At 38.9% G+C, this 22514-nt stretch overlaps 1 protein-coding gene and 1 long non-coding RNA gene across 2 annotated transcripts in view; both read left to right on the top strand.

Moving 5' to 3' along the window:
* The first annotated feature begins 1751 nt into the window (after positions 1-1751).
* On the top strand, positions 1752-7746 carry LOC113048432 (uncharacterized). Its single transcript, XR_003276477.1, has 5 exons — positions 1752-1848; positions 2577-2645; positions 2794-2822; positions 2923-3010; positions 6822-7746. It is a non-coding gene; the product is annotated as an uncharacterized LOC113048432 (long non-coding RNA).
* A 948-nt stretch (positions 7747-8694) lies between these two features.
* Positions 8695-22514, top strand: part of LOC113048397 (proton myo-inositol cotransporter-like) — a 70895-nt gene continuing 57075 nt past the window's right edge. Inside the window, exons 1-2 of the mRNA XM_026210187.1 lie at positions 8695-9404; positions 20867-21026. Of these exons, the coding sequence (XP_026065972.1) occupies positions 8870-9404; positions 20867-21026 (695 nt within the window). The 5' untranslated portion in view covers positions 8695-8869. The remainder of the gene's footprint in view (positions 9405-20866; positions 21027-22514) is intronic.

Raw genomic sequence — 22514 nt, 5'->3', positions numbered from 1 at the left:
GGTGTAATCTGCTGATTGTCCTGCAGGTGACCGCATAAATCTGTTTTCTTAAATACACTTAGGGCTTAACCATTACTCCAGAGCACCCGTAGATCGATGATTTTCAAGTGCTACTTAAGTTACGATGCTTTTGGGAAACAAACCGTGATATTAAGATCAGTAGTATGATCGTTTTTATGAACTTCTTAGGCTTACGAAGCTTTTAGGAAACTCAGCCCAGTTTTTTTTCAACATTCATTCAAATAGTAATGTTTATTTCGTGCTGCAAATATTGAAGAGGAAAATATAATTGATTCATATGCAGTTACCAAATTATCTCACTAAATTAAGCATAAAAAGCGTAAAAAAAGACGTTTATTGTTGGTACGTAGTTTTTTGCATATATGTCCGGAACTGACTCGCTATGACAGACTCCCTGTGATCATAAGGCTTCAGTAGACATCAACACAAAAGTAGGCTACTATATAGTACCGACTTATTTTAATAGACATAATACTTGAAAATGAAAATGTGTCAAAACAGTTTAAAAAAATTTCATATAGGCATATATAAACGTATTAATTAATTATCAATATATAGGCTATTAATTTGAACATGTAGAGTAGCCTACAAGAAACTGCTCTTGTAATAAGCCGCTTTATGACATGAACTGAACTGTAAAATAATAGACATCTGCTGATCATACAATTATCTAGTTTTCAGAAATGAGGTCTAATGTAAAGTGATCGTTTTTTTCTTTAGAGACGTGTAAGTTCATATGTGCTCAGATTAAAATTAGCCTATATTACTATTGTATTATTTTATTTAAGATGTAACTGTGAATATATTTGGACACTCCATGTTAGTCACTGATTAGACTTACATGATTTAAAATTGATTTTCAGGTGATATTGCTTGAAAAGTGATTTATAATGAGCGCAAAAAAAAAAACTATGTCATGCAGTTTATTTTATTATCAAAGCCTAGACCCTATGTGATGACATAACCTGAGACTAAAAGCTGTGATATACATTTTGTCCACTAGAGAGAGCCAAATTATATGGATTAGGCCTTTTTGAAAGTGAAAGTCCTGACATTTACCAAGTAACCCATCCTTGGAGCTGGTGCTCTGCATTTAACCCATCCAAGTGCACACACACACAGCAGTGAGAAGTGAACACACAACCAGAGCAGTGGGCAGCTACAGACCCAGCGCTGGGGAGCAACTGGGGGTTCAGTGCCAGGGTATTGAGTTCAGTCCATGGGTATTGAGGGTGGAAGAGAGTGCTGTTCATTCACTCACTCCCACCTACAACTCCTGCCAGCACCGAGACTTGAACCGGATACCTTCTTGTAAGTAGTCCAAGTCTCTAACCATTAGGCCACAAACTTGTGCAAACTTCTATGTCAAAATCAAATTCTCCAGTCAAAAACCCTTACATGATCTATCAATATCAAACTTTGGCCTCAGATGACAAAACCTAAAGTACAAATACACACACTACAATTGTTTAGCTTCCTTAAATATAATAAGTTATCTTTACTTAGTTGTTATACTTACTAGGTTGTATTAAGTTACACAATTTGCTAATTTTAAGGTGAATAGAACAACATGCTGCAATGAGTAATTCTTTCTCAAAATATTCAAGTAGCTACAACAAAACCGATGACATTAATTCACCAGTGAGAGGCAGCAGTGTGCTAATGTGCAACAGGAACAAAACAACAGAAGAAGAAATACGGTGAGCGTGCGCAGCAAGCAAAGTTTTGAAGCTGCGTCAAATTTGCTTAAACTAAAAAGTAGAAAGACTGTTTACATTTCACCTCTGGACAAAGAATGATTGATTACTTCTACACAATAATAATAAGGTAAGTTAAAAAAAAATAGTGTGTGGATGTATCTTTCTGTGTGCTGCTAATTTGAACTGACTAACATTTGCTCCTTGTCAGCACCAGTGTTAGCAACAGGGAGCAACGATCTTTGCTATTCTGCTATTAGAACAAAAACTATAGAAATACACAACTTGTGGCACATTTGGGTAAAGGTAAAAACTTTTAAAGACTTTTTTTTATTTCCTTTCTCAAATTGAAAAATGTTTTTTACTAGTTAAAAATGAAAGCATGTAAATTCCGAGAAACAATTCAAGAACATGCAAGAAGTCGTCAGTATGATCTTTATGTGCCACTTATAGTATTACTTGTTAACAGTAATCGTTTGCAAAATTTCCTCTATAATTTTATAACACTGTGAGGCTTTGGCCACTTTGTAGGTTAAAGTCATTTTTCAGTTTACAAATGTATTTTCATCATTTTAATACCATCATAGTCATTGCGTAACCAGACTAAAAGGTTTAAACTGAATGAGGTCGTTATTTTGCAGTAATTAATTCTTTGCTGTGTTAAAAACACCGAGTACTGTAACAGAAGAAATGCTGCCTTTGAATTGGTTTTATTACTGATGCCTCAAATAGAGATGTATAGAAAATGTATTTCTATTGTTAAAAATGCAAATATCAAGAAATTAATGTGTCCTTGTTCTACAATTCACAACATTAGTGGAACTTGATTTTATATGAAGAATTATTTTTCATATTTAGGAAAAAACCTTGTGTCAGCTGTCTTCTCTGAGCAGCGGTCTTCTGATCACCAGCCTCAGTATAATAAAGGTGAGATATTTCAACAGCAGTAGAGCAGTTTTTGACTCAATCATGTGCTATGTTTTATTTGCAATTTCAAATAATTTATTGCAGTTCCAGAATACCTGTAACCATATTTCCGTATTTGTAACTGTGTTTCTTTTCACATATCTAAAAGGACACTTCACATCCTAGAACCCATAAAATGTATGATGCTACCATAAATGTTTAATAGTTTTATTATATTTAATAATATTTAAAATAAACAGCGCTTATTGACTTCAATGACTTCTTTATTGACACTTAGAAAAGATTTGACCGAACTACACACCCATCTGAGGCCTACCTGTTTTAATTCATGATCACCCCGGATACTTCTACAACTAACCTGCTTGGTAAGTTCTCATAGTTAGTAACACCATTTTAGAAAAAAAATGCCTGTGTATTTGCTGGTATATTACTGAGATACCTTTATAAAGATTAATGTTGATTACATACCTAGTTCAATCAAAAATGAAAAATGTGCCATTTAATATCCCTCCTGTCAATCTATTCCATAAAAAACTGTGCATCTTCCTGACACGAATGAAGACATTTAACCCAAATCTCTGACACCCAAGAAACCATCAAATCAATCCATTTGAATGGAGCCGATTAATTTACTTTTTAGGCCAAACTGTTCAATGAATTGTAAGGAGCAGTTTCAGTTATATTTCCACTTGAACTCTGTTAGGCATGGACTGGTGAACTGTTCTTGATCCAGAACTCTTAGCTGAACACACTGAACGTGCTGTAGAAAGCCTAGATGGTAGTCACTGCTCAGGGTGTCAGGTTTAGGCAAGGGAGGAACTCAGGTGCAGACAGGGATTCTCAACACAAAGGGTTTATTAAATACAAAAAGGGAAAACAAAAACCCACGAGGGGGAAAACAAGGGCTAGGGTAAGGACTAAATAACCAAACAAGACAGGGCTGACCAGATAAAGACACTAAACACTAACTATAAACAAACACTCACGGTATACAAGGACTTCAGAGGGTACAGCACAATCTCACACACGATCACATAAGTAGAACACATCTGAGAAACACAATCACAATGACAATGAACCGACGCAAGACAGAGCACACTTGGAGACCTAAATAGGGGAAACAATCAAGACACGACAGGTGGCACAGATGGGACAATCAAGACACGACTAGGTTAACAAGGGGGGCGGGGCAAGGGAACGAGACAACACAAGCACATGGCCCAAAGACAAGGCCATGCGCTTGTACACAAAACATGGGTCTGTCATGATCCTGCCTCAAGACTAGGAAAAATCAAGGACACGAGGGCAGGATCATGACAGAACCCCTCCCTTAAGGAGCGGCTTCCAGACGCTCCTCAAGGGAACATCAAACACGGGACATGACTGACATGACAGACTGGGACACAGACACAAACCAACAAGACATGACTAATAATAACAAAGGCAAACATGAAAACACAATGGCAGGGTTAGGGTGACATAACAAAAAAAACAAACAGGGAAGGGGAGGGGGCGGGACCACAAAGTTCATGGGGGGCAGACCAGGGTGAGTGGGTGGGGCAGGAGTTTTAGAAGGACAGGACGAAGGCTGACGACGGGGGGTACGGGCAGGTCTGGGTGGTGAGGGGTGGGGAGGGGTCTCGGGACAACTGACAGGAGCAGACACAGGACGCTGGGCAACACTTACGGGACGCGGGGCAACATCAACAGGCCGAGGGGCTACATTGACTGGACGAGGGGCGACAACAGCTGGACGAGAGACGACTAAATCAACGGGACGCGGGGGGGCAATAGGACACATGACAACATCAGCTGGACACGGAGCGACAACATCTACTGGACATGGGGGGACCACAGGACACGGGGGAACCACATCTACTGGACACGGGGGGACATCAACAGGACACGGGGCCACATCAACAGGACACGGGGCCACATCAACAGGATACATGACTTCATCAGCAGGACACGGGGCAACACTCACGGGACACGGGGAGACGACATCTACGGGACACGGGGAGACGACATCAGGACACTCGGGATTTCTGGGGACAGGGTCTGAGGACAAGACAGGACTGACGGGGACTTCTAGGATATGGACAAGACTAGACAAATAATCAGAAAAGGCTTTAGCCGCTAAGACAATGGGCATCTCCTTACGAGATGAGATACACTGAACTAAAGTCTTTGCTGCAGAGTCGGCCGCGGCACTCTCCTGCGCTCTCACGACTGCCGACTTGCATACTGCCCTCTTCTTTGCCGGCTCGGGCACGCCAGCGCTCACCGCTGCTGGCTCGGGCACGCTCACTGCTGCTGGCTCGGGCACGCCAGCGCTCTCCGCTGCTGGCTCGGGCACGCTCACCGCTGCTGGCACGGGCACGCCAGCGCTCTCCGCTACTGGCACGGGCACGCCAGCGCTCTCCGCTACTGGCACGGGCACGCCAGCGCTCTCCGCTACTGGCACGGGCACGCCAGCGCTCTCCGCTACTGGCACGGGCACGCCAGCGCTCTCCGCTACTGGCACGGGCACGCCAGCGCTCTCCGCTACTGGCACGGGCACGCCAGTGCTCTCCGCTACTGGCACGGGCACGCTCACCGCTGCAGGAGGAGACAAAGTCGCAGGACCGGAAGACCCCCTCTTCTTCCTCTTCCTCCTTGGCCGCGGTGCAGAGGCCACAGCTGGATCAAAGACAGGTTGGGGGAGTTCGGTCTTCGGCAGGGCAGACTCTGACGCCGACGCCTCCGAGGCTGACTCCCACGACAATCGTCTCCCTCGCTTCATGGGGAGACTGCAGGCTGTGGAAGGCGCCTCAGGACTCTGGGAGGGGCTTGCCTGACCCCCCCAGGGTTGCCACGGCCAGGACACGACCCTCCGGGATCGCCGGCAGCTGGGTAGGTGGGGACCTCTGGGGCTCCTCCTCTCGCCCGCTCACTCCGGAACGACCTCCCCTGGTCCCCCGGAACACCACAAGGCGAGAGCCCTCAAAGCAATCTCGCTGGCTGGCTGATGCCATCCAGCATTGCCTCCTGTCTGCTGAGTTCCTTGGTGGTCGGTTCATTCTGTCAGGTTTAGGCAAGGGAGGAACTCAGGTGCAGACAGGGATTCTCAACACAAAGGGTTTATTAAATACAAAAAGGGAAAACAAAAACCCACGAGGGGGAAAACAAGGGCTAGGGTAAGGACTAAATAACCAAACAAGACAGGGCTGACCAGATAAAGACACTAAACACTAACTATAAACAAACACTCACGGTATACAAGGACTTCAGAGGGTACAGCACAATCTCACACACGATCACATAAGTAGAACACATCTGAGAAACACAATCACAATGACAATGAACCGACGCAAGACAGAGCACACTTGGAGACCTAAATAGGGGAAACAATCAAGACACGACAGGTGGCACAGATGGGACAATCAAGACACGACTAGGTTAACAAGGGGGGCGGGGCAAGGGAACGAGACAACACAAGCACATGGCCCAAAGACAAGGCCATGCGCTTGTACACAAAACATGGGTCTGTCATGATCCTGCCTCAAGACTAGGAAAAATCAAGGACACGAGGGCAGGATCATGACACAGGGTTGGTCATTTGTTTTTGCCTAGCCACCAGTTTCTCTGCAGCTGGGCAACATGCTATTTGAGTTAAGTAAACTAGGTAATATTAAAATTAAAAGTAATATTTAATCTTTCGTAACGTGGGTGCTTTTTACATCAGGTTCGATATCTTAACTATTGCATTACTAAGGCAACGACTGACACATTTATGTTGCATTCAAAAGAGCTCTGTTAACACCCCAACAGTGAAAAATTAAACCATATCCGTATTAGCACAGAATGGACTGGTTAAGCATTGAGAATTAAGAATGGTTTGGCCTGACAGTGGAAAAGAGGCTCAAATCTTTGAAAGAGACGTAATTGCTATATGATCAAGTGTCTAATATTTTGGGTAAATAGACATTCAGTTAAAGGACAGAAATTTATTTCACTGAAAATGTCTTTATTTGTGTTCTGAAAATAACTTAAAGTCATGGGTGAGTAAATGATGACATGAATTTCAAGTTTGGGTGAACTAACCCAATGTTATGGCAGTGTAGGCAAGACAGAAAACACTGAAAACTGATCATCCACATTTCCATGCTAATATTGTTTTTATTTGGTTTTATACAGGTGTCTGATGCTGATGCAGTCTGGGCACTAGTATCTGTTGGCTTGCTGACTATCACTGACGATGAAGTACTTCTCCAAATCTTGACCCAGTGTCTTCTGCCATCATTGTTCAGGGTAGTACTGCAAAGAATAGTCTCCAGGGTCTGCCTCCAACATTTGCTTCCCGACCACCATGTGTTACGCTTGCATCACTACATGTGGGTTACCCTGATACTGTGAAGAAAACCTACAATATGATGCTTGACTTGGGACAGAAAAAAAAACATTGGCAACTTGTGTGGCCAACTCAGTGCCGTATTTAAAATCATTGTACTGCTACCTCCATTGTTTAACATAACTAAAAGCAGATTGTTTTTGCTTTGTTTCAAAATGTTTGTAATACGAGTTAAAACTACATTGAAAAAAATATATCATCTTTAACTTTGAACTGTCACTACATTTGATTTAGGGTAATTATGTGTGTGAAGAATAGAACATTGTTGTCATGAATTTGTAATATATTTTTGAAGTATTCAAGTCACTAGAGTAATGGTAACTTTTTTTTAAAGGCAATTGGTCAAAACTAGATTTCTGTTCAAGTAAATACAACTTAGAAATTCCAAGTTGCAGGAAATGTTACTTGATTTAGCTAAATTTAAATGAGTTGTTTGAAATACGTACATAGTATAATGTACTTAATTTAGTTGTTGAAAATAGTAATTCTGAGTTACACGTTTACAACACTTATAAATAAACCTTTGTTAGTACAAATTACTATTCTTATTTCACTTTACTTGTTTTTTCAAGGCAATCGGTTTGCATGCTTTTTTTAAAATAAGGTTTACTCATTATAATTTACAGTGCAGACAAGCTCCCTGCCCAGTGCACACTAGTGAGATAAATTCAAAACACTGTAATTGTAATAAAGTACTGTAACTATACTGTACTACACTGTGTGATTCTTTCAGCTCTCTCTCCAGTGCTAGGATGCATTTTTAAAGCAGTCACCTGTGCTCCTGTTCATAATTTCCTGAGATGCTACTGAATGCTTGCTTATGGATAATTGTGTGTTATTTGAGTTCATACTGTGACAATAGAGTTAACTATTTGATGTGTTTGTGTTTTATGAATGATACTTTGGAGAAATCATTAAAAAAAATTGTAATGTGTGTATATATAAATTATATATGAATATTATAGAATATTATAATTTCTAAACTACTAAATTATTAAAACATTACATGATTGAAGTGTTTACTCATGGTCCATTGTTAATTTCGAATTTTGCCTTTGGATTTAACTATTAGTGCATTAAGCCATTTTTCAATTTATGTTTTCTGGTGGACAAAACACTTAAACCTATACAAATGTTGTCTTTTTGGTTTATACTGTCCTTATCTTGGTGCCATTAGTTATATATGATGCTTACAAGAAAGCTGTGAATTGGTTGTTCCTGGTTGTTGTTTTACATGTGCACTTCTAAATAACATTGTAAGTTCATTGATTAGATATACTGCAGTTTAATTTTAATTTTACTCATATTTTCGTCAGCATCCTGAAGATTATTAAATATTTGGGGATTTGGAGGAGCTAATTGTTATAACATGCAGGTTTTTCTTTCTTTTTGCTCCCAACAAAAAAAAAGAAAAAAAAAACACTTAACTACAGCACTTAAGGCATTTGACAAAATCACACACACAAATGGGAAAAAAAAAGATATTAAAAATGACAAGGCTCTTGACGTCACGTAGCTTCTCACGCGAGAAGGGGGGCGACGAAAGTGTAGCGCTTCTTATCTAACGTCTTTGGTCACGGCAAGGTACGCGACGATCGACACGATGATTGCTTAGTTTGCAAATCAAATGCATAAACCACACCCCATACTTATCACTGTCTGATCCATCAGACCTTAAAGCACAGAGCAGTGACACAACTTGTGAGGAGTCAGACTGGACAGACCATTCATAAAACCACATCAACAACACAGCAGCACCTCAAGCTGGACTCACATCAGCCCACTTCTCCAGCTTTGAATCACTGGGCACATTTTTTCTTGCGGTTTTTCACTTATGTCCCGCAAATCCAGCGATGACTATAATCTGCGTAGTATGAGCAATCTGATGGGTGAGAGGAGGAAGCGAGCGTCGGATGATGGTGAGCGAAGTCTAATCAAGGCTCCGTCCAGCGCCAGCCTCAGCAGTGCTGGTCCCTCAGCAGCGTATCCCGCGCCCGAGGACTTTGAACGCGCGGCGCGCAAACAGTTCCAACAAGATGTCACGCCGGGTTTCGTCTACGTCCTGGCCGTGTTCTCCGCTATCGGCGGCTTTCTGTTCGGCTATGACACCGGGGTAGTGTCCGGAGCGATGCTTTTGCTCAAGAGGGACATGAATATAACTGCCCTTTGGCAGGAGCTGCTGGTGTCCGGGACTGTTGCCGCGGCGGCGGTATCCGCGCTGCTCGGCGGGTATCTCAACGGACTGTTCGGGAGGCGGGTGTGCATCCTCACGGCCAGCTTCACTTTCGCCATTGGGGGGATAGTGTTGGGATCTGCTCCAAATAAGGAGGCACTGTTGGTTGGACGGCTCATAGTTGGACTTGGGCTGGGTAAGTGAGACACACCTGACCGATGCTAATAAAAGTTATTATAGTAAACTTAAGGTTGTTTGGGGCCTTGCTCTATTGTATTGTCTTTGAGCTTTAATTGGTTTAAACAATATATATATATATATATATATATATATATATATATATATATATATATATATATATATATGTATGTATGTATGTATGTATGTAATATATATATATATATTCCCAATATATATAGTATTCCCAATATATATATATATATATATATATATATATTGTTTAAACCAATATACACTATAGGTAGTATGGTATAGCACCTTCCCATCTCTTCCCACCCAATCCTGTTGGGTTAAAAGTTACCCAACAGTTGAGTAAATCATTTATATTAATTAATATCAGCATTTTTTTTAATAAAAACAATTACTTAATACAACCATATTTTGAAACTACACTGTTGTAAATTTCAGATTTTATTTTAATATGCAAATAACACATTTACAAATATATTTTAAAATATTTTATTTAAATGTACAAGAATGTGTAAAAATACAACTGACTTTTTCAAGATTTACAAATGTGTCAATTCATATTCATATCAAAACAGACAAATGTGCAAATAAGTTCACAGCTGTGGCCTAATGGTTCTAGAGTTTGACCTGTAACCCGAAGGTCGCAGGTTCGAGTCTCTGTGCTGGCAGAAGTTGTAGCTGGAGGGAGTGAATGAACAGCGCTCTCTTCCTCCCTCAATACCCATGGCTGAGGTGCCCTTGAGCAAGGCACTGAACCCCCAGTTGCTCTCCGGACGCTGGATCTACAGCTGCCCACTGCTCTGGGTGTGTGTTCACGGTGTGTTCACTTCTCATTGCTGTGTGTGTGCACTTGGACGGGTTAAATGCAGACCACAAATTCAGAGTATGGATTACACTTGGCAAATGTTATGACTTCCAAATAAAATGAACATAACATATAATAATAAAACAAAAAAATAATCATAAAATCAAGTAATACTAATAAAAAAATATACTAGCTGCTGGACCTACTGATGATCAATAAAATAAAAAAGTTTTTGACTGATTACTAAATACAAAGTTTTTAAAGAGGAGACAGTGTGCAGAAGAAACTATTAAACACTGCGTGTTCCAAAAACTCTAAAATGAGAGCAGAGTGCTTTAGGTAGTAGATGTCATATAAAAAAAAAAGTTTGAAACACAGATCGACTGCTTGTAGTATCATCTCCTGTTCCATCGGCTCCCAGTTTAAAATAATAACAACTTGGGAGGAGTTTTCCTTTTCACCAAGCACCAGGACATGTGGATTCTGGCTTGTCTCATGATTCAAGTACAGCACTAACTAGTGCCAACCTTTTAGGCACCTTTAAGAATTTTAAAAAAAGTTCAGTTAACATGCATTGTGATGATATTTCATTGATACACTCACTTTACAAATGAGTGAATTTAAATGAGTTAAAAACTATAGCGAATATAAATTGGTTAAAGTGATAATTCACCCAAAAATTCTGTCATTTTTTTTTTTTTTCAAATATCTTCTTGGAATGATTTTTATTGTACAATGTGTGTCATATAAAAAAATAATTAAGGTGACCTGACTACACAGGACACTGTAATTTTACGTTTTTCTTTTACTTACAGGTTTAATGTCACTGAAGGACTGCTTTATTTCTGTGTATGATGTACACACCATTTTTCCATTTGTGTGGTATGGTGCAGATGGCAGGAAAGGTTTTAAAGACAATTACTGCACGAAGGCCTTTAAATGACAAAAGTACAGAAAAAGAACAAGTAAAAAAAAACTAAGCTTACAGTTTAAATTTTTACTGTCTTTGTGGGGATCTACTATCATTTGCACTAAGAGACAGACTAAAGCAGTTTTCACTCCCTCCAGAAAATTTGTGGCAATATTTGCAGTTAATGTGAGTAAATTGTACCACCCTTTACCTTTTAACTGATTTGGACTTGTAGGGAGGAACAAAAGTACACTGTAAATGAATGGAAGCTTTGTTGGACAGAATGCGGCAATACACATATTTCACCTCATTTGTCTTTTTTCATAATTTTTGGAAGACATAGGTCTAAGTAAAATTGAAAATGTGTGTATCATTAATTTAAATAGGATACTTACCTATAAATGTTTAAATTAACAGGCAGAAATTCAATTGTTGCAATTTTTCCTTCACGAAAAAGTCCATTGTCTAATACATAAGTATAAACACATTTAGTACAACACATTTAAAAAACATGTCAATCAATCTAGCTTCATAAGAAAAATTGCTGTAATTATAGGGTATTCTGATAGATGCATAACAATATTCAATATGAATAAACCATTAAAACACTTTTAATGTACAATTAATAAGTGCTGGTGCACTAAGATGAATATGGCTTCAATTTTACGCTCCCTTCTTAAAGGTTGGTAGTAGGAGTAACGTTATGTAAATTTAGGGCACTGGTATAAATTTTCGTTGAAAGAGCGGGTTGCCTCACGATTGCGCGCTTTTCTGTCGTCTGGGTTTTAAACTTTTATAATAGAAAATTGCAGGTTCATTCAAACGATTCTCGTGGAGTCTGTTGTCTGTCGTATGACTGATGTGTGAGCTCAGCTCGCTCGGGCAGCTTCATTCACTGGTCTGATCCGATAAATGGTTCGTGCGGCTTTTCTAGCTTAATTCTAATGATTTTATCAAACTTTCACATTTCACCAGACATTTTTATTAACTTTAAGTAATACTTGCCTAAAAAGTTTTGCAGCTAATCTTTTAATGTATTAATGCTGGCGAACAAACAGGAATAGTATTTATTTACAATCGATCTTATTCTCTGGGGGAAACAAACAGACTCAAGGGAATTAAAACTTTGGACCCACTTTATATTAAGTGGCCTTAACTATTATGTACTTACATTTTAATTAATAATTTTGTACAATGTACTTATTGTGTACATACATGTTTTTACATTGTACTTATATTAAAAAAATAAAAACTACATGAAATTACATCTGTATTTAATTTCTGTAATTTAATTCATAATTACACTGTTGACCCATACTTTACACCTTAACCCACCCTTAAACTTACCCATACCTCTAACCCTCTCCCTAACCTTACCCCTATCCCACCTCAATAGCAGAAAAAAGTGTTTTACAATACAATATGAACACAATAAGCACATTGTACTTATTTTTTTATGTAAGTACATAGTAGTTAAGGCCACCTAATATAAAGTGGGACCAAAACTTTTTTTAACGTATAAAAAAATAATGATTAACGTATCAGACACATTACTTATTGTTATAAGAGTTATATACATCATATGATTATATTAACAGTTACTTACCCTTCATAATCAGTTAGGCTGCCACTGATGTCCGAGCTGAGTCGCTGACTGGACCATTACAATTTGAACGGAGTGAAGCGGGAAACATATTTAACCCAACAGTTGGGTTATAACAAAAAATAACCCAATGAAGAAAAAAAAAATGACCCAAAAAATTTTAAGATAACCCAACACATTGACCCAATATGTGTAACCCAATGATTAGGTTAAAAAAAAACACCCAACGTTTTTTACTATATATATATATATATATATATATATATATATATATATATATATATATATATATATATATATATATATATATATATATATATAAAGTATATTTATTAACAATGTTGTGGTAAAATATCAGTTTACTATCAGTTTATGTAGGTTTATTCACTAAGGTTAAATACAATTTTTTTTAACATGATTTGAATAAAATAAATTAAATTAGATGTTACCATAGGAAGCACATTTTCAACTGACCATTTTTCAGGTTATCAGTGGGTAAAAATAATTCTGCAATTGTTCAAGAGCTAATTCTCTAATGCTTTTAAACAAGTACATTCCATGTATGTAAACCAATGTAGTCAGGTTGATTTAGTGCAAAAATAACATTTTAGACTTGAATATAACCAAATGAAGCACTTTATAAAATTACCTAAAATAAATAAATAAATTGCGGCAGCAGACTTTTTACTATTATTATTATTTTTTTTAAATATATATATAAACTGCATCTATAAATGCAGATGCTGCTGTGCTTTTTTATTTTGTAATATTATTTGAATATATCCTTGTGTTTTGTGTCTCTTTCCAAACTCATTTCAGACTGTATCTTTTCAAACTTGGTTAATTTCAGCCAAAAATAAACACCTTTCTCACTGGTTTATATAGTATAATGCATGTCTACCAACAGTCTTTAACGTTTTATATACTGTCATCATAGCTGTCATTTTTTTGTATATTTATTTTGGTATTTCATTTGGTTAATTGATTTGGATTATTTAATAAAAAAAAAAAAAGGTATGCTCAACATGACTTTAAAAACATCACGTCTTATATTTCATATCAAGCATATTATTTACCCAGACTTTTGTCTGCTTAGTAAATAATTACAACTTTATCATAAGAAAAATATTCTTTATGGTAAAAAAATGACTAAACTGCAGAACAATAATACATATTTGAATATTTTATACAACATTCTGTGTTTAGTTTATGATTAGTTTATGATTTGTCACACCCACATTGGCTTCTCCTACAGTACTCCAATTCCTCGGATCACTGAATCTCATTTGCAGTTCTCCATTTACCAATAAGCACATGCACAAACACTAGAGATAGATGCCATCCTCTCTTGTTCTATTCTCAAAGGTATCATAGACTCGCTGCATTACTGTGATCTTCCTTGCTACTCTTTTTGAGTTATTTCTGTTTGATTTTCATATTTGTGTTGTCTTGTGGCCTTGTTGTGACATTTTTGTGTGATACCTAGGTTTTACTTAGTATGTTTTAATTAGTCATTTGGTTAGTCCAGTGGTTCTTAATTCTGGTACTTTTTTTATATCTCCCTTTATATCTGCCACACTCAAATAAGTTTATTGAGCTTGTTATTGACAAGCGACGGAACCCTTGATTAGGTTTAGCTGTGTTTGATTGAAGTTACTGCCTTCTCATCGTGCCTAGATCCAGGCTTAAAAAACGAGGTGACCGTGCTTTTGCGACTGCAGGCCCAAAACTTTGGAACAGTCTGCCTCTCTATATCAGACTGGCTCCTTCAGTTTCCATCTTCAAATCTTCTATAAAGACTTTTTTGTTTTCTCTTGCTTTTGATGCTCATTGATTCTGATACGATTACTGGTTATTTTTTTCTTTTTGTTTTATTTTTCAGTTGTTTCTTTTGTCCTGTACTGCTTTGCATTTTATTCTCTGCTATGTACAGCACTTTGGTCAGCCTTGGTTCTTTTTAAATGTGCTTTATAAATAAATATTGTATTGTATTGTAGTGTTGCGAACTCGGGGGAACAAAGTTCATTTTAATTCAATTGATTTATTTATTTACTATGTACTGTTATAAACTTTTTCCTTTTTGAATAATGTTTCAATAATGTTTCACAGTTATTTAATGTTCAATGTGCTCAATATGGCTGGTTTTCTAAAGGACTGTAGACAGTTTTTTAATTGCTTTGCTTAAAAGTCATAGTGTGTGTAAGATCACAGGCTTTGATAAAATTTCATGCAGTTTTTCATTGAAAATTCAGACCTATTTTTAACACAGGCAATTAGTATAATAAGGATTCACATGATTTGACAGGGTGGTAAGACTGACAGAGCTTCAGTAGCTCAAGTATTTCTCATTAATCTATGTACCACATGGGGTTTCCAAGAATCAGCTGAATATCCCATGAGCATTTTGAAAGAGTAATTTGGACTGAAGCTTATTGTCTAGGATTACACACTGTCATTAGGGAAGATTGGTATTTTCACAGTCCTTATTGTCTGGCTGACTAAAGCTTTCTTTCACCATTTGACCCATTACACTCTGGGACATAATCCATAATCATAATTTCAAAGATATTTTGCACTATTACTTTTTAAGGTGATACTTTTTTTGAATTTCAAATTCTGATGATTACAGAGAGAAAAATATAGAGATTTGGAGGCCTCTTTTTCCAATAAGCAACCCTTAAAAAAAAAATTTAAGTCTATTTTCCAATAATTTTTAGTCTTGCATCTTTCTCGAAAGGTCACTGATCTGATAATTGACCACTGACTTCTGGTTTTAAGCAACTGTGCCCAATTATTTCCACACTGACCTTTGCAAAAACACAAACCCAGAAGAGGGCAAAACCAAGATCCCAAGGGATTCAAAATCGGTCCTTCAAACTGGGCACAGAGCATTGTGCTAATCACAGATGGTGTAAAGTAGCAGTTCAGTTGGTCTGGTGTAACCAGAGGAGAAGCTAAGCTCTTTTGGCAATCATCTGCTGTCTCCATGACTCCACCATCCTTGTTGAGTGATGGCCTCTCACGTTGAGTGTCTGGGGTAGTCAGTGGAATGAAGTGCAAGTGTTTTTCTTTTAAGACACTTTCTCTAATAATATGGGACAGCTGCAGCTTTGGTCTGGAGTCTCACACTAATTAGTCAGCTCTCTAGTTTTGTTGTATACCAAAGCAAAAGCAACTACAGTTTATTCAGCAGACATACACAAAACAACATAGACGACTGTCACTTCCTCCTTCTAACTGTTACATCATTAGGGCTGAGCTGCAGTATTGATATTGTGATCTATCTACTCTAGGCTTATTTCGTATAATGATATCACTGAATTAATACCTGCTAAATATTCCATGATGCTTTTTAACAAATTTACTGATGGCCATTAATGTTGAAATATAACACTCAACACACTGTAGCTCTCATGTAACATCAACAACCTTGTAAACTGTGATTCATTAGTTTGTGTTTGTGTAGTTGTGTTTTGTGTATTGACATTTCAAAGCCTAGTGAGCTGCATTGCTGTCCATGCATAGCTACCTTCTGAAGCAGCTGCCTAACCAAGACAAAATCTCATTATTGATTGTTCTACTTCAGCATAAAAACCATGTTACCAGCAGCACGGTTTGTCACAAGTTTCGGAAAGTTTTTTTTGAGTATGGCTCTGTGTGACGTTAGATGTATAGCAGAGCAATGAGAGGCTGAGCAAAGACATTCACTGATCAGAGCGAGAGCGTCGCGAAAAGTCACAAAATAAGTGTGTTTTTGGTTGCCAGGGCAAGACAACCCTGCACAGATTACCAAAAGAGAAACAGCATTAAGGGACCATTGGATGGAGTTTATTTTTACAGAGCATCAACGGAGTTGTGCAAGTGTTTGTGTTTGTTCCCTGCATTTCGAAGATGCTTGTTTTACAAACAAGGCCCAGTTTGACGCCGGATTTGCACATCGTTTATTTCTTAAGGATAATGCAGTCCCAACAAAAAGGGTCACGATCGTGTGTTGGAACCGCAGGCGGTGAGTAAAACTGCTTCAAATATCTCTGTGTTGTTAACTTAGCTATCGGCGCGTAAGCACATCAAGTAAACCACATGTTGTCATCAAACTGCACTTTCCACATATACAGCTTAAAAAAAAAAAAAAAAGACGACAAAGTGGAACTTAGTCATTTTCCAAAACCGCTAAGCAAATATATACAGTTTCAGTACATACCACAGAGACATCGTTGCTGATGCTGCTCTTGTTAAATTTCAGCCTCTGGATCTGATTCTGGATCATAAATATATGCTGAATCTGACTGTTAGCCATGGTTTGTTTTGGTTGGTTTTGGTCCTCACGGTAATGTCACAGCTTCCAAACGCTCTCAACGCAAAAGCCTACTGGTGCTAGTGATTCTTTAGCTCCGCCCACATGTCAGGCCTCCAGACGGTCGTGTTTTTCCGGGAAAAATCGGTACAGACTATCTTTCTCTTATGAATATAATAAAACTAAAGACTTTTTGGAGTTATGAAGGATGCAGTACTGCTCTATAGGTACTCAAGATTAACAGGATATTGAGTGAAAACGAGCATTTCATCCCCCCTTTAAGGACCGACAAACTAGAACTAAACAGACAGGGTTATAAACACAAAGGAAGTAATAAGAATAGAAATAGGTGGGGAGTAATCAATTAACTAAACAAGAAAAGGAACATGACCTAATAAGGAAAACTCAAAAGAAACAGGAGAATAGAAGTCCATGATTGTGACATTATTCCCCCCTCCTGGAAGGCTCGTCCTGAGCCGTAACACCTGGGAGGTGGGGTGGGCGGCCTGGAGGTTGGAGCGGGACATGAATGAGGTGGAGTTGAGGAGGACCTCCAGGGCAGATGAGACTCGTGCGACCATGGTGGATCTGGAGACTCGGGCGCCTCCAAGGCCGCCGCTCCAACCCCCGCCTCGGCCTCTACGGCTGGATCTCTACTGCCCCCCACCCCCCCAAAAAAATACCTGGGAAAACTTACGGGGCTGGAACGAGCTTTGGGGCTGGAGCCGACAGTCTTCCGGTCATAATTGGAGATCGGGAGCCCATCCTGGGCTTACCTGAGGATCGGGGTGCTCAGGAGATGAGAAAGGGATGAACGGAAACAATGAGGACATAGGAGATTCAAGGCTGGGAGGAACCAGCGGAGACACAGGAGATTCAGGAGGTGAAGGAGGGTCAGGGAAGTGCTCTAGCAGGAAATCTGGGGAGAGGATGGGTGCAGAAAAATCTGGTGGTAATGCCATATCCATGATACTAAAGCTGGGGGCTGGTGATGGAGGGTGATCTGGGGGAGAGGACAGTTTAATATATATATATATATATATATATATATATATATATATATATATATATATATATATATATATATATAGCGGAGTTCGGGAGGCTACTGAGGTGGTTGGGTTTGGGCAGGCGGGAGGAGCTGTTGGAGCGGTATTCAGAGGTTCCTTGCTCGGGGTGAGCTGGCGCAACATGGCTCATTCCTGAGGGGACTGGACGAGGGAGTTTTGGCTGATCATGAACTTCTTCCACTTCAAAGTCCGAATTGTTCATCCAGAGAACAAGATTGATTAGCTCAATCAAGGGGAAATCACCACCAGGAAGAGTTCAACGGATTGGGTAACATCCAGCCCCAGCAAACAAATAAGCGCTTAGGAATGAGTCATGAGAACTGACCTGATTTTCAAGCTCGAGGACATCCTCTACATATCTTTCCAACCTCCGACCACTCTGCCTCAAACGCCTTATTTCTTCCTTAGCCCGCATTTTTGGTTTCAGTTGGTCCTTTTGTAACAAGTCATGTCTTCAGATGAATTCCAAAGAATTAGGTTTTAATGATCACAAGGGTGAAGAACTTACACATACATAACTTAACTTGGCTTTACGCTATGATACTTTAAGGACCAACAAACTACAACTAAACAGACTGGGTTTATAAACACAAAAGAAGTAATAAGAACAGAAACAGATGGGGAGTAATCAATTCACTAAACAAGAAAAGGAACATGACCAAATAAGGAAAACTCAAACGAAACAGGAGAATAGAAGTCCATGATTGTGACAAATTGTAGATAGAGGATTTTTTTTCCCAATGAACCTGGGCAGGTAAGAAAGCATCTATAGTGAGTATTCAGATAGGAGCAGTATTATTGGATACAGAGAGATATAATTCTCCACACAGGCATCTTTGTCATTGTTGGATAAATTGCATCACTCCAATGTGAGAGTAGAATACATTCTTTGCTCATGTGAAGTCAGTGTCTTTCAAAATGTAAATGAAATGCCAATAACAGTTGTCGTCTCACAGTATTGATTTATCTCCTTGAGAGGCAAGCAGTGAGATGTTCCCATGGCAACAGGTACGTTGTCTGCTGGGCAAAGGGAGCGACAGTGAACCAGGGCTATTAATAGACTTTATAGCGAGTGGTTATATCGTAGACCTTGTCAGATAAATGTGGGCACAGACTTTTTGTTTGTTCTCCTGTGTAAATATCATATAAACATTGGTCCCGTCACACCACATCACCATTTCCTCTCCATCTCAATCAGTCGGAAACAAAATTCAATTTTATGGTTTCCTTGTGATTCAAGAAATCACTTGCTTGTTGAAAATTTGCATAATGTGACACATCTGTGATGTAATTGGTGGAAATGGGAAGGATGTGGCCTGGCTGGATCATCATAGTTCTCTTGAGAGCAATGTGATTGGCAGAGAACACTGGCATACAAAGCATATTCACTATGCATGTTACATTCTTGTGTGTAACCCTCTGACAAAGCCCACAAAATGAGTACTTTTGTAGATCTAAGAGACAATCTCAGTGTAATAAAGCTTTCAGTGTTCAGGAAATTTTAATATGTGGGGTATGAATACAGTACTAGATTCAGACTCAAGCATGCATACTCATTTACATGTACATTTTAATCATTTAAATAATAAAAAAAACCTTTTAAATAAAAAAAAAAAACTTTTGTCATAAGTTAATGACTATATGTTTTTCCAAATATATATTATTGGTGGTAGTAGTATTGATACTAATAGTAATAGTAATAGTACTGTGTGGAACACAAAATTAGAATTGTTCAAGAATATTCTGAATATAAGGAAAGTGAACTGATCTTGGGCTGTCAACATCCAAAATTACAAAAAACACAAAGTACCAAAAATAACACTGGAAGATGTGGAATATTATGGAGAGGAGCAGATAGTAAATTCTTATGTATTTCCCATTTTGTTTTCCATTGAAGAAAGATTGTCATGTGTTTGGCACAAGTGGTTGAGTAAAAGGTAGAAACATTTTTTTTGTGTGACTTATACTTTTGTGACTTTTGGCATTACACTTTCTAACCACAGTATAGTTTTCATAAACAAGCCTTTGAAAAGAATGACAAAAGACTGTAGATGATGGATTTTGCTTTGTGCTTTGTGTTTATTACTTCCTTCAGCCATTCCTTACTGTATACTGTAATACTTAATTTTATGTGTAATGCACATATTTTTTATATAAGAACATTTTCTAGTGTTAAAGAGATAGTTCACCCAAAAATTCAAATGTGCTTACCCCCACGCCATCCAAGATGTAGCTGACTTTGTTTCTTCAGAAGAACACAAACAAAACCATATTAAGCACTGTGGCTTGTGACAATACATTGATGTATAAAGACACAAGACAATCTTTCTGTGCAAGAAACTGAACAGTTTTTATATCGTATTTTACCTCTGATTTTCACCGCATTGTCCAAACAGTCTGTCTTTAACGTGTCCCTCTCAACAGCAGACGCCTGCCATGTCTTCTTCTTCTTGCTTTATGGCCGATCGCAGACTTACAAGTGCATTAGTGCCACCTCTCTCTCAAATGGACCATTGACACTATCTACAATCTCAATTAGGAGTGCCAATGGTCCATTTAAGAGATAGGTGGCGTTAAAGCAAGGAGAAGAAGAAGACGCGTCATGCTCCTGCTGTTGAGAAGAACACTCAGGACAGACAGTTCAGACATTGCGGTAACAATCAGAGGTAAAAAAACAATATAAAAACTGTCCAGCAGCATTACGTAATGACATCAAACCAAATGGAAAATGGCCAGTATTTGATTATTATTTATATACCCATTCAGGTATTGCATCCATGACTGTTCCTGTGTACATTGCTGAAACCTCACCGCCCCACCTGAGAGGACGCCTGGTCACCATCAACACTCTGTTCATCACAGCGGGCCAACTCATAGCAAGCCTTATTGACGGGGCCTTCAGCTACATGCAGCATGAAGGCTGGAGGTATGACCATCAAGTCTTTAGTTTGTTGGCAGTATTTTATGAGTGATCCAGTTGCAGAATTTACAGATTTTTTCTTGTTTCTTTACTGCGGTGTCAAATGCGGAACAATACAGTAACTTTATTATTAGAGCCCGATCTATATATTGTTTTACCGATATGAGCCTTACAGAACAGAACAGGGTTCAGGAGTTATGGGTGCTTAAATTCCACCGACCAATCTTGTGACATTGGGGGGTTACCAATGAGTGGAGGGTAGTGTTCGGAGAGGGCTTCTCGAGCTGAAGGGATCCTCCAAATTTGGTGGAGATCCACTGGCGCGTTCACAAGATAGTGACACCAGTCAACACTTTCACTTTAGTAAGGAGGTCTCTTGTTCAGGCAACATTCAAGCATTGTCTTATTCGGCCATAAGTGCCCCGTGAACTGGACTTCACATGAAATTCTGCCATGATTCCAGTTCCAAGGGAACACACACATTACATTCAAAGGACATTAAAGTGCACTAGACGTGAATTTAAATTGTATTTATTTACAGTGGTATATAATGGTAAATTTTGTCTGTGTGTGAAAACAGTAGCTCAAATGAATGAATGTTCTGTTGTATATATCGTTCCAGTGAAATGTTTGGACACACAAATGGGAAAGTGTCCAGTCTTTTGACTGGTACTGTACTATAATACACAAGAATAATACCAGCCGATATATCGATATCTGCCTTTTTACTCCCTAATATCGGTATCGGCCACCCCAAAAAACATATCGGTCGGGCTCTAATTATTATTTTTGAGAATTAGTGAAACTGAATGATTATCATGATGTTTATGATTTATAGTTCTATTGCAAAAGCAGTAAATGAGATGCAAGTTTGCAATCTGAACCAAATGTGATAAGAGAATAAATTGTCTGCCTCCTCATGATGTGAATGTGTCACAGTGTCTGGTTTGTGTTCCCTGGGTATCCACTAGATGTCCTCCTTCCCCACAGTGTCTGTCACTTCATGAACCACATTCCTCACGTTCTCTGTCTAATCATTGCACTCGGCTGTCACTGGTCATTAATCATTGCGCTCAGTCAATTCCCCATTAGCGTTTGTCTCTCCCTGTGTATTTATACTCCCTGTGTATTTATCCTTGTTTAATTCACGTCCGTCTCTAGTCTTGCTCTCACCTTGTGTCCTTGTCTGTTTATGTTGGATTGATGCTTGGTATTGACCCCTGCCTGGACTGTTTATTCTTTGGATTGCCCTTAATAAAAGACGTACTCGCATTTGGATCTCTCACCGTGTCTCCTTGTATCCCGGTCGTGACAGAAGGACTCCGTCACTCTGAGATCCAGCGGTATGTCTGCTTATGTTTCCTCCCCAGCCACAGAGCAGTATAGGAGTAGTTTTGAGGGAACTCGCCTGGTGGTTTTCCGGGGGACCAGGGGAGGTCGTCGAGGAGGGAGTGGTCGAGAGGAGGCTCAGCATCGCTCTCAACCATGGCCCCC

This window comes from Carassius auratus, chromosome 29, assembly GCF_003368295.1.
Source record: "Carassius auratus strain Wakin chromosome 29, ASM336829v1, whole genome shotgun sequence".
Lineage (NCBI taxonomy): Eukaryota > Metazoa > Chordata > Actinopteri > Cypriniformes > Cyprinidae > Carassius > Carassius auratus.
The sequence above is the reverse complement of the archived record's forward strand: the minus strand, read 5'-3'. Positions and strand labels throughout refer to the sequence as shown.